Below are 13776 nucleotides of genomic sequence, written 5' to 3' on the forward strand. Positions count from 1 at the left end.
AAAATGAATGTAAACACTATCTACCTCTTAGGGGTCCTGTAACAACTAAATATATACCATATGAGAAAGCACCTGGCAAATAACAAGTGCTAATCTGTTGTTTGAATTGAATGCAATTCATGCATTATTTTGGTACCGTGGGTTATGTACCAAATTGGTTGTTACTTTAAATTTCCTTATTCCATATGGCATAAAGCAGAGTTCTTAGTGTTCTTTGATCATAATGCAGTACTTTTTTGGTTTTGTGCCTTTCCTTCCAGTTGCTATACTTCTCAAAGCATTAAACACACACACACACACACACACACACACACACACACACACACACACTATACAAGGAGTTCTATGAGCTTCATATAGTTTACCAGCTATTACATTCTGTCCTGAAAACTCAAGTGCATTTATAAATGCTACTCTCCCATATAGCTTAACGGCTTTCTCCTTCTCTCTCATTTAGTGTCTGCTCTAATTTTACCTTATGAGGTAGGCCTTTGCTAACTCCCCTCATAAAATAGAAAACTTCTACCCCACTCCCATTCTCGATCCCCTTTACCTGCTTTATTTCCCTCTGTACACTTGTCCACAAGTGAAATATATGTTTACCTCTTTTATTATTAGCTGCCCATCCCACACGTAGTAGCATATAAACTTCTTAAAAGTAGCAGTTTTGCTTTATGCCTAGAACAGTGTCTGGAATACAATAGGTGCTGAATAATATTTATCGAATAAATGTATCAGCGTAGGTGCCACTGATTCTCATCGGTAAAGTCCTAGGGCTACAAAAACAGACACCATGCAGCCATTCTGAGCATTGTAGTCTTCAACACGTCTCTTGATCTGGGATGCGATTTCAAAACTTGACTGTTTTGCTTTTCCTTAGAACTGAATGCCTACAGCATGATTTCATCCTGAACACTAAAGAAATCACTTCCTCTCCTGGCAGGCACCTAAACCAAGTTCTGAGCTGGCTGTGTACAAAGCCCGTCTGTTCTCTCCTGGTTTAAAGACAGTGGCCGTTCCTGCCCGCATTTAGCAAGCTTGATTTTGCTTTCTGTTTTCTTTCACCCCTCAAGGAAAATTTACATATCGTTTCTACCCATTTTATCATTTTGATCTTGGCAAGAGCTTCCAATTCATACTGTGTGGGTACTTGTGCAAAGGAAGTACCCACTTACAGTGTCTACAAGAAATAAATTATTATTTCACAAAAACAAAGATCTAAAGCTGTAATTCATCTGTATGAGAGGAAGGTCAGAAAGTGATAAAGGTGATACCTTGCCGAAGGCCACATAACTAACTTTTGCAACATAAGTGGGACTAATGCCCACATCCTCCAATTCTCAATCAAGTTCTTCATACTTTTCTGCCTGACTTTTCTTTAATAAGTTCATTCCTGTTTCACCTACTACCTCTGCCCCTCAATTCTTATTTCATTTGTGTGTATCTCTGTGGCATCAGATGCCTCACCCCAGCCTTCAGCTGTCAAACTGCTATCTTGATTTTTTGGGTGTCATCAAGCTTCCGTCTTCAGATTCAGCATGACTAAACACAATGTGGTCTTTCAGCTAAGCTGACATTCCAAGGTCAACTCTGTAGCCAATGGAAACCCATGGCCCAAGAAGTCTGACACCCTCCCCTTCACTTGAGGGAGAGCTTGCCTCTGCCTGCTTTCCCTCACCAGGGATGTTGCTGCCCTCAGCTTGCTGAACCGTACTGTCAGATTACCAATGAACAGTGGCTCTGGTAACTCAGTGGACACTTAATACTCGCCACTAAAGGTAACTGGTGGGGGGCACCTTCTGGACTTAGGTCTGAAGACTGGGGCTATCATTGGACTGGCAGTGCCTCCTAGTGGCCAAGGCTCCAAAGGGTTCCAACAGAAAAGTGGCCAGTGTGGCAGCAGCCCACAATGGCAACCCCTTTCTTCTCCTTCCTCTGAGTCTTGTCCCCCCACCTGTTTTTAGTTCGTCCGGCCTTGCCTCATACAGTGAGCATTCACTGCTGGTCAAATCATCCAGTACCTGCCTTTTCAGTGTTTTGCAGACTGAATTCCCAAACATGACCGTGATGTTGAAAAAAAAAAATTGGGAGGGGGCATGGAAATAGAAATATTACAAAGTCACCACTATCACTGGAGCAGGTCAATTTGAAAAGTGCTTTGTAATAACTTTTTTCCTTCCTGTAAGCTCCGTGGTAGCCCTGACACTCCTCCTCTTGTAGGAGACTTCAGCTGCCCAGGAGTGCCAAATCATCCTCCCAATCTCATTCTTATTAAGCTTCATGAGTAGTTTCAGTTAGGTTACAGAGATACGGAGAGAGGCTTGGTTTCTCTGGAAGCTCGCATCCTAAAAAGAATACACATCATCTCAAAGATCCCATTTTAAAGTGTATAATCTTCATAAAATGAAAGATAAATCATATCTACAGCATAACCTTGAGACTCCTGTCATTAAGTCCTCGCTGGTACAGGATGTGCAAATGTAGATTTGGGTCTGGCAAGGAACGTCTCTGGGAGCTGTGGAAGAATCGTGAAGGCTCCATTTGTCCTCAAGGGAGAGAGAGGAATCCTGTGTCCTGGATAATGCCATGCCACAACAAATAAAATGGGAACTCTTCCTTCTGTATGCCCCTGTGGTTCCCAAGGTGCCCTCTGTCCCCATGTTATGTTTTGTCTCCTCAAGGGTTCCTTCCACCAGGACTGTCTTTCCCCAGATAATGCCCAAATTCAAGGCCTTCCTCTATGCCATCTCTCTTTTCTTCATGAAAATGTACCTATCCCCTGTCCATTCTCTCAAAGCCTTGGTGTTTAATCTGATGAAATATTTCATGGTAAGGTTTAAATAGTAGGACACCTCCCATTGGCATCTGCATTGTGACTGGGGACTTGAATCTTGATTCACTGGGATTGGAAACCAATTTTGTATCTCCCAAATGATACACACTGCACACCTCCATCTCCCCCCAACACTCAAGCCCAAAGATGATGTTGTTGAGGCAGAATGCCCTTTTCTTCCCTGGCTTCTGTCTGGGGCCCCCACAACTGACCTCTCTTGGAATATCAGTGCAGTGACAAATAACTCCATGTGGGGAAGTCCAAGGGCTTTGAACCAGAGCCTACAGGCACCACATTCCGAATGGTATGTATTCGTTCAAACCACAAACTGAGCTGGAGAAGAGGGGCAACAGGAGCAATACACAAGACCTACTGAGCAGCAGGATTTCTTTACTGATTGTGGCTTGCCAACAAAGGTTTTGGATAGCCGTGGAATATTCCAGAAAGAGGAAAAGCTCTGGCGATTGCTTGGAAGATGCCAGGCAATTAAAATAAACCGTGGCCGGAATGTAAAGAATTGGGGAAGCGAGAGGTGAATGAGCAACGGGGACAATTAGGGGGCATTATGCTGAAAGCCTGACATCTGTGCTGACATCAACTGCGTCTTACCCAACAGGTTTCTTGGGTGTCTAAGACATTTCTAGAATATGCACCCCGTGTCAGGAACTCCCAGCAACAGCCCGAGTGCCGCACTCTGATCCCCGCCCTTGGCCCTTTTCCCCTCCTCTTCTCCCACGCCTCCCACACCTGGCCTGCTTTTGTGCCTCCCGGGTCAGAGCCGCCTCAGCCGTCTCCAGGGCAGGCCCCCAGGACGGACGCCGAGCCCGCGCTCTCGCATCGAGCGGCGCCCGCATCCCTGTGCGCGCAGGCGGCCCCGGGGCCGCGCCGCGCTGATTCGCTGCCGCGGAGACTGCGGCGCCCGCGACGCGCCCGCCCCTCGCCGCGCGCCGGCTGGTGCAGCCTCAGTCAGTCTGCAGCCGCGCGGCCACGGTGAGCCCTGCCGCTGCAGCCGGGGCGCAGACCCTGAGTGCCAGCTCCGCGCCCCCGAGGAGAGCAACGGCGAACCTCCAAAACCCGCACGATGCAGGCCACTGCCGATTCCACCAAGATGGACTGTGTGTGGAGCAACTGGAAAAGTCAGGGTATTCTCTTTATTTCGGTAGTGCATGCCTGCGGTGCACGGGAACCCCGGGATCCGGACTCGGCCATTGTGCATCATTTCACCTGTGGGACCTATGCATGCTTTATACCCAAGAGCTTTGTGTTGGGGGGAGTAAACTTGTCATGTCAAAAATCAAAATGGATGGTGTTTGCATTCTTTTTCTTTTTTTTTTTAACCACCCCCCCGCCCCCACCCCTTTGTTTTCTTGTTGTAATGCTAGAAATTTAAATAATGCATCAGTTGCCTCTTCGGGGAGCTCTTTCGGGATCCATTGATCATTCAGTACTTGTTTAATCTGTTCTCCTCCCCGGAGTTGAAATGCTTTCTTATTGTTCCATGAATCCCGTTGCATTTAATTTCTGCAGAAAGGTTGAAATCTCCTGGTAGAAGCATTAAGTGAGAGGGCTCTAGTGCATCCTTTTAAGAGGGACACACCCATTTCAGGGTGGTTATTTGTGGTCACACAAAGGAGCCTGGAAATGCAGTCTGGCTCTCGAAATCCTGAAAATATGATGGCGTAGCCACATATTAGGATGGTTCACTTTGAAATATTTCAGGGTTTTTTGTCTGTCATTGGAGTAACCTGTAACTACTATTTATTAATAATGGGCATCTGTGGAAGAAGTAGAGGGGAAATAAAAGCAGTGCCCAGTACCCTCTGGCATAACAGATTTATTTTGAAACAGTCCATATTAGCACTGGGTGTGGCCACCCTCCAGCCTCGCTTGGATTGCTTTGCAGCCATTTTTATTCAGCCTCATACTTCACACATCCATCTCCTTTGTTACATTAAGATTCTCTCCTTCACCTTGCGCAGTGTGAGATTATGAGGAGAAAGAGAGAATTTGGAAGAATGAATTATGTGTTGTAAACTCTGGTGTTTGTAAGATGAAGTGTCTTTTAATATTTAACAAATAAGGTTCTGGAGAAGGCGCTTTTGACTTAACCTGAAGGGTTGCAGCGTCCCTCAGGGGACCAAAAATACTCTGGAGCAGAAGCTGGTGTGTTTTGTTTTTTTTTAAACCTGGCATCTTCCCCTTGTCATGTTATATCACAGAAGGAATAGGATGGCTTTTCATCTTTAGAGCCCCTGTAGGATTTTTTTCAGTAAATTTTTTAAGCAAAGAAAAAGTAAACACGAATCTCAGAATTAAGAACACTTTTGCTGTCTCTTATTTGTTGGTTCGGGTGGCGGTGACATAAAACAGAATTGTCGAGTTCAAATTATGTAGGTCTATTGGAAATAACAACTGTCAAAAGTAAATAAATGGGCCTAATAAATTTAAAAGCTAGGAAGTAAGAAATCTCCAGCAGTTCAGGGGCATAATTTTAGAGAATGATGACAATGACATGAAATAGCATGTTTTATACAGAAGGCAGTTGTGAAAATTCTTGGTGACATTTCATTCTTATGCGTTAAACTCATCTGGTTTATTTGATACACACTTAAACAACTATAGATTGATATAATATCAAGTTTAGTTGAACACGAGGACATAAAAAAGTTGGCTTTTAGACTATTATGGGTTTCTTCTATTCTGACCAAAAGTAGATGCCAAAACATGGCAGATTTTCTTTTTTCTTTGTATACGATAGAAGATACTATTTCATTACAGTCCTGTGGGTTTTCCTCACTTGACCTTCTCACTGCAGGGGTTAAAAAGGTACATGGCTGTTGATAATCAGAAAATAACGCAAATGTCATCATTTGTCTATTGAAAACAATCATTTTCATTTTCAATATAAGGCCACTTGTGAAGATTAATGCAAGATCGTTGAAGGTCTTTTACACTCCGTGACCTTTAGTAGTTTTCAGTACCATTGATTTCCTTTTGTCAGATAGAACAAAGCCATTATCTTGAAAATTGACTGATAACTGGGCGGGTGGGTTTATAGGCATGAAAGAGGAATAGTAAGAAGTGAATTATCCCTTTTTCTTTCCACTAGGAGAACTTTGCATTTAAACTAAATCTACAATAAGATTTTTGTTTAGCATTTTCAATGCATCTTCTTAGTTCCCTCATTATCAAAAACAGTTCTTAACCCTGGCTACACATTAGTATCATCTGGGGAGCTTTTAAAAACACAAAGGATGCCCACCCCTAGGGGTTCTGATTCAATTGGGTCGAGTATCAGTATTTTTTAAAAGATCCTCAAGTGAGTTTAATACATAATCAGGGTTGAAGTCACTGGTGCGTAGTGATTCTTAGTGAGCCCAGTCCATAGACCTGCAGAGCAGGGTCGAGTATACAAATGATGAAATGGGTGTGATCCAGGAGCATCTGTGAATTACCGTTGCAGGAGGCAGTGTAACATTGTTGAGAAGGTCCTCCACAAGTATTATGGGTGAAAGTGTTGCTTATGAAAAGAAATAAAGGAAGTGAGCTTCAGGTTTTTTACATATTCTTAAACATTCCGTGGAGAAATTGCAGCCCATTGAACATTTCATGAAGACTCTACTGAAACTAATACAGTTGTCATAAGAACTGCAGTACACATGCAAAAGGAACCTTATATTTACTTTATTAATATGCATGATTTCAGCTAGAGACAAGAACATTTAAGGAGACTAAAAAGTTCACATTATGCTAGTACAAAGACTTTGTAATAGATTATAAAATGTATACATGACTATATACATTACAGTACATTAGTACATTAATGTATACATTACAAAGATTTTGCTTCCAATTAAAAAACATGATACAACTACCCCTATATTGGTTAATAAAACAAAGCCCACCCAGCTCAGTGAAAGTGAAAGGAGAATAAAACAATCGCCTAATAAAACAGCTCTGTAGATAGTAATCTTACAGATCACAACAATACGAATATTTATCGGGCACTTTTACTGAATGCTTTACTTGGATCATTGCACTTAATCCTCACAAATCCTATGATGTGTAAGTTTCATTATCGTCTCATCTTATAGGTGATGAGCTAAGGCGTCCACCAAGGCACATGGCTGGTAATGGCAGAAGAGACTAGATTCGGGCCTAGGCTATCTGACCACAGATCCCCTCGCTTCTCACTGCTCTGCCATCTGCCTCAATGGTAGATGGCTTTTTCCTCAGTGGTTTTTCTAAGAATATGAATTATGTAGGTGATGGTGATTTTGTGGGCCTAGTAACTCATCACATTTACATAGTTTTCATTTGCCACATATCTTCTCATTTGAACTTTCAGTTTACTCTTGGACATCATGAGGCTCAAAGAGGATAAGTGATTTATCCAAGGTTTTTTGATAAGTGGTGAATTGAGTGGTGAAAAGGTGACTGCTTCAAATCCAGAACTCTTCCCGTGACAGCACTCCACCTCTTTTTCTCATGCTGAGTTATAGAGTAAACTTTCATGTACTCCTGCTGAGATATTTTCACATAGTTTCTCCCTTTACAGACAGCAAAATTTCAGTGATCTTGACCAATTTATGCTATTATGGTAATCCTCACCATCATCATCAACTCATCATCCACATTTCTCTGTAAATATTAGCTATGTCCCAGTAACTATCCTAAATGCTTGTTACATGTATGACTCCCATTTTACAGAGGAAGAAACTGAGGGTTTTGAGGCAGAGAGGGCTTGGGCTTGCCCTTGGGCTTAACTGGGTCCCAAACACAAGGCAGTCTGATTCTGAAACCTGTGCTTTTAATGACTTTACTATACTGCCTAAATCCAAATGGTACTATGGCAGGGGAATAAAGTTTGAGCAAAATCCTTCATCCATATTATTCCATTCGTGCTCTAAAGATAATTTTTCCCAGATATCATTGTACTCAACAAATGCATCTGGCAGGATGCTTGGTAATACAGTGGGGTTGATACTTGTCACCTGTTTGGGGCTCCTGCTCAACTGCCACTTGACTCTGTGTGGCAGCATTCTGTAATTAAAGCTTTCCCAGCATGTAAAATATTAATGAAGGGTGAAACACTAAAAGTGTTTCTGTTTTTTTATAAAATAAAATATTTTATGCTGGTCTGCAGTGTTCTGGGGAAATGCTATTCATGGTGGTCCATTCTGAAAGATGCTAGTTCAGAACAGCCAAGCATCCCAGAATACACAGAAAAAAATATCTGTTTTAGCTACAGTAATTGAAAGAAATGCTTGTATTTTGAAAATGGCATTTGGTAAAGATAATACATACATAAAGGCAGATCATTACCACCTTTTATCAAATACCTTCTATTTGGGCTCAATCTCATTAGAATACTGTACAAATATTACAACATAAGCATTACACTTGCACACTCCCTCTCTGCAGATTGTAATGAGATCCAGTGGGGAAACTGGCTTAGCTGGGGATCTGGGGATTTTTTTTTTTTTAATGAAAGAAAACTCATTATGCAGATAATATACCAAATATGGGTAGTTACTACTCCATTGCAAAATAAAACTCTACTTTGTCACAGTGTATGATTATTTTCAAGAGAGTCTTTATAAGGGAATATTCCAAAGTTTGAGGAGAGAATGATGGCTTTATTTTTCTCTAAAAGTGATACATGCACATTATGAAAATTTCCATTTGTACAAAGAAAGGTTCAAATCAAAGCCGCAAATCACGCAAAGTCCTACCACCTACAGTTAATCAGTGTTAGTATTTTGCTGAATATTGCCCAGTATCTCCATACCATGTAACGTGAAGCTAGAGGACTGGGTTGGCAACAAAAACAGCTTTTATGAGACAAGATTATATGCGTCTCAAAAAATACTTGAAGTAATCTAATGGAAGAAACTGACACGAAACTCAGAGAATTGCTGAACTTCAGATACATGTTTCTTTACTGTATGAGCTATTCCTTCCTAAAATTAAGAAAAAGTCTATGAGGTACATCAATAGATTAGGATAATTTTTTACTTTCATGTTTGGGTTTTAGACTGTACTGATGGACTCCGTGCAGTGTCTAACTTTGTTTTTAGAGGAAGACCCATCACAAGTGAGAAAAACTTGACAAAAATGGTGATCTAAATCCACATCTCCAAATCTATTATTTTTCTCAGATTTCCCTGAATTAATAGTTAGTTCATTAAAAGAACACAGGTGCTGGGTGGCTCAGTCGGTCGATCTGGGCTCAGGTCATGATCCCAAGGTCTTGGGACTGAGCTGCGCATCAGGCTCTACACTGAGCACGAAGCCTGCTTAAGAGTCTCTCTCTGTCTCCCTCTGCCCCTCTCTCACGCTTGCATGTGCTCTCTCTTTCTCTAAAATAAAATAAAATAATTAAAAAACAAAAATATTCCTGATACTCTATGAGTAAAGCTTTAGGATTATGATTGCAGATTCCTAGTCCATCCTTAATGAGCAGGCCCCTTTCTTAATCATTTTTAAAAGGTTTCTCTCTTCCTCTCTCTCCCCCATCTCCCTCTCTCTCCCTCTTTCTCTCCCTCTGTTTCTCTCCCTCCCTCCCTTTCCCTGCCTCCTTCTCTCCCACTTTTCTCCTTATGTTTGAAATTATATTCTTGACTCATTTCTCTTTCATATTTAGACTAGTTAATACGTTTTGGGAACAGAATCTATGAAGTAATTGATACATTTTACATCACCTTACAATAGAATTAAATCCTAAAATTCACTGAATCCAGCAAACAAAAGCTAACATAGGTGGATAACTCCCAGGACATCTCCTTTCTTTTTGGAAATAAATGTACATCACCACAAAATTTCCCATCCTTCTCAACTTGATTTCCTAAGTTGTGTACGCATTTGGCCATGTATCACCATTTACATATTGTCACCTCTCCATTTCTTATGAAAGTACACACAACCGTTCAAAGAAACAAGATTGCCTTATAATTAAGCTCACAGTTTGAAAGTCAAGAATTAGACATTAATAATCCTTTAAAAGCCATCTTTTGTCTAGATGACAATTAATAATAATTACATTAAAACCTTGGTCATTGTAAATGTATTCCAAATTTATAGCATATATTCCAAATAAGAAATTTGTTAGAGGTTTTAGAACTTAGAAGTAGAGTTCTGTTTAAGCTATTTGTTTAGCTATATGTTTAAGCTCTATTTTTTAAAAAATTTTTTTTTTCAACGTTTATTTATTTTTGGGACAGAGAGAGACAGAGCATGAACGGGGGAGGGGCAGAGAGAGAGGGAGACACAGAATCGGAAACAGGCTCCAGGCTCTGAGCCATCAGCCCAGAGCCTGACGCGGGGCTCGAACTCACGGACCGCGAGATCGTGACCTGGCTGAAGTCGGACGCTTAACCGACTGCGCCACCCAGGCGCCCCTAAGCTCTATTTTTAAGTTAAATCTGAGTGAAGTTGTCTTATAATTCAAGCACTCCTTACAAGCTCTTTGCCCAAACTGATGTTAATTTTGAACAGATGAAAAGTACAAATGTAACAAGCTTTAATTTTTAGAATTTATCAACAGTTCCACCCATTTTGCAATGAGTATGTCTCGCTTTCAAGATCAAATAGAGTGGTAACAAGTATTATGATGGACATAATGTTTTATCGACTGGAACAGAGGTACCATGAGAGAGCATACCTTTGCCTTACCTTTTTAGTTCAAAAAACATTTTGCCATTATGGTTTTGGTCAAAAATTTTAAATATAGTCCGTGTCTATAAAGAAGCAATAGCTGTCTACCTCCATGGTTCTTTTCTATTCCAATACAATGATGGATTTTAAGATGTGGCCCAGACAAGGGCCCAGACAATTGCGACTGATTACCACCAACCAAACGAACAGTTTTGTATTTTGATCAAGTCAGAAAGCTTAAAGGAAGGAAAAGCACATGAGGACATCCATTACTTACTACCTTGCAAATCTCTCTGTGTGCGTGCTTCCCTCAGCTACCGTGTGCCCAAAGCCTGTCTTTCTCTCCATATGGTCATCTCTTCTTTTGATGCCAGTTGCCCTGTTGAGACCCCTCCAAATGAGTCCATTTGCTAAAAGATTTAGCAGGAGGATCTGGCCACACTGTCTTCAATACTGGGCCCTGCTGTTTCATTTCCTGGCCAATTCTACCCCATCCAGGTGACAACGGGCCTGAGCACCACTGCGTTCATTTCCAAGCACAGGGAGAATGTGTTCCCACTGGTTAGAAGTAGCCTGTGGATTAAATTTTTTTTTTTTCAACGTTTATTTATTTTGGGGACAGAGAGACAGAGCATGAACGGGGGAGGAGCAGAGAGAGAGGGAGACACAGAATCGGAAACAGTCTCCAGGCTCTGAGCCATCAGCCCAGAGCTTGATGCGGGGCTCGAACTCACGGACCGCGAGATCGTGACCTGGCTGAAGTCGGAAGCTTAACCGACTGCGCCACCCAGGCGCCCCAAGTAGCCTGTGGATTAAATGCTCTGTTCTTTTACTGTCTACACAGAATGCCAGGTGTAATGTATCTACTCATTCGAAACATCTGCTGAATTATTTAAACATCCAGAAATAATAGTGTTGGCATTTTTCTCTTCACAGTCATATTGACTGCATTTATGCAGTGAGAGGGAAGAGCCTGGAAAATGGAATCACTGCAGGTGTTTTTATCAGCAAAGGTCTCTTCCAGCAGTTTCCCTCTGGATCACCATTTAAAGTTTAAATATATGTAGGAGCCTATTTCATAGCAAAGGAAACTCATGGAGTAGTTGACTAGGAGATGTCATCTTTGAAGGTCACCGTGCATGTTTAATGTCTTGTATGACATCAGTTCCCATTATGTTTCTCTGGTTTGATGGCAAACGAGGGAAAGTTAAAGTAGGGAAAGTTACTGCTGTTTCTTTTTGTTAGCTCTTTATGGTGTGATATTTTGTCGGCCTGAAAAAGGCGGTGAAAATCAGAGAAACTGGCTGTCACTGCTTTGGACACTGGGTTGTAAAGAAGTGAGGTTTTTTGAGCCTCTAATCCTTTTCAGAAGGTGGTCAAGTATTGTAGTCAATTATCAGAAGCTTACTAAAATGTAAAGTCAACAGCATGTAATTTTTCAACAGTCCTTTCAATGAAATGCTGATACTATCTATAAACAGGATTTTCTCCCTTGGCCTTTTATAAAGTAGCACTTACTTATCACATAGCAAGTGGTGCAGTGCTGCCTGAAATCTTTACTGGACCAAGATGGACTATAAATAAACACATTTAAGAATATGGTGCAATAATGCAGATAATTATGCATAATTTATTGCCATTTCATTGTTATCCATTTATACCACATTTTGCCTTATAAATAAAATAGGAGTAGCTGCACCACTGCCTTTCGTACATTTTTAATAAACTTTCTGAATACTGTACCGCTATTGGATCATATAATTGACTACACTTAAAATGGTTTCCTCAACCAAAACATTTTGGGCAGCAGCTAAGGGCTCTCTCTCTAGAAGTTTGACATAGCATTTTATTTCCATTTAGCTATTAACTCAAACCTTGGATCACTTCTATTTTTTCTTTTCTGTTCTTGATTGGATTATGGAAATTAAGGATAGCTCTGATTTCTGTATGCGAAATCAGGAATCTTCAAATCTGCCAAATCTGCCAGTTCACCCTTGACTGAATTAGTTCTAGGTGAGCCCCAGGCAAGCTGCAGTGGGTTCTCCCACATGTGGTTTGGGGACTAAGATGAGATCACCAAGCCCAGTCCATTTATCAATTGATAGGATGTACTGATCTCTCATTTCAAAGCCGATGCATTGCTCCTTGGTTTTTAGCAAAGTAACTTTGGTTTTTGCAATTGACAAAGCAATACAGTAATTTACCAAAGACTATGGGGGTTAATTTGTTGCAGTTATAGAGTTACTTATATTTTTTTTACTTTGGTTTTATGGAAAGTTTATTCAAATACCCATTTTTTCTGGATCAGCTGCTATAACCTTCCTACACAAGTTTACATGACTCTAAGCAGAATTAAAATGTGAAAAATCATCATTTACACAGCAGATTGGAACACAGAAATTCTCTTCTCTGATCACACTTCACCACTTCCTACCCTTCCTACTGAATCATCATGGGCCATTTGCTGTCACTCTGACCACACGCAGCCATTGCCATTCCCCCAGTGCATCAGTTTCCAACAGTCTTGGCTGCTTGTCAGTCACTAGAGATCCTTGACTTTAGCCAAACCCTCTTTACTTTCTGGCAGCCCTTTTATTGATTGCTTTCTGAATTTAGACTGTATTTTTCTAGATCAGCACTGTCCGATAGAAGTATAATGTGAGTCATTACCTAGAAATTTTAAATTTTCTAGTAGCTTCTTCATTAAAAAGTAAAAAGAGGGGCACCTGGGTGGCTCAGTCGGTTAAGCATTCAACTCTTGATTTCAGCTCAGGTCATGATCTCATGGTTCATGAGTTTGAAACCCATGTCAGGCTCTGTGCTGACAGTGTGGAGCCTGCTTGGGACTTTCTCTCTCCTCTCTCTGCCCCTTCCACTCTCTCTCTCTCTCTCTCAAAATAAATAAAATTAATAGTAATAATAAAGTAAAAAAGAAACAGATAAAGTTAATTTTGATAATATATTTAATCCAACATGTCCAGAGTACTAGTCTTTCAACAACAAAATCAATATAAAAAGTATTATATGTATAATCTACATCCTTGTTTTGGATTAAGTCTGAAATCCGATAGGTAGTTTACAGCACGTCTCATTTGGGACTAGTCACATTTAAGGTGCTCAGTAGCCACGTGTGGCTCATCACTACTGTATTAAACAAGGCAGGTTTGGACTTTTCCTAAATTCTTCAAGCCCCATCCTTATCCTCCTCAGTCTCAAGAAGACCTCATAACTCATTTTCCAGGATTTGAGTAAATCTACCTCAAGCCACTTTATGTCACTCTATGTTG

General features: G+C 40.9%; 1 protein-coding gene across 2 annotated transcripts in view; it reads left to right on the forward strand.

The window, feature by feature from the left end:
* RTN1 (reticulon 1) overlaps positions 1-13776 on the forward strand; it is a 230717-nt gene that overhangs the window by 200393 nt on the left and 16548 nt on the right. Inside the window, exon 1 of one of the 2 annotated variants that reach the window (XM_025919054.2) lies at positions 3782-3975. The exons of the other annotated variant lie outside the window; for it this stretch is intronic. Within the exon in view, the coding sequence (XP_025774839.1) occupies positions 3915-3975 (61 nt within the window). The 5' untranslated portion in view covers positions 3782-3914. Of the gene's footprint in view, positions 1-3781; positions 3976-13776 lie in introns of those variants that run through there. 2 annotated transcript variants of the gene reach the window in all.

This window comes from Puma concolor, chromosome B3, assembly GCF_028749965.1.
Source record: "Puma concolor isolate L17-30 chromosome B3, mPumCon1.1.hap2, whole genome shotgun sequence".
NCBI lineage: Eukaryota > Metazoa > Chordata > Mammalia > Carnivora > Felidae > Puma > Puma concolor.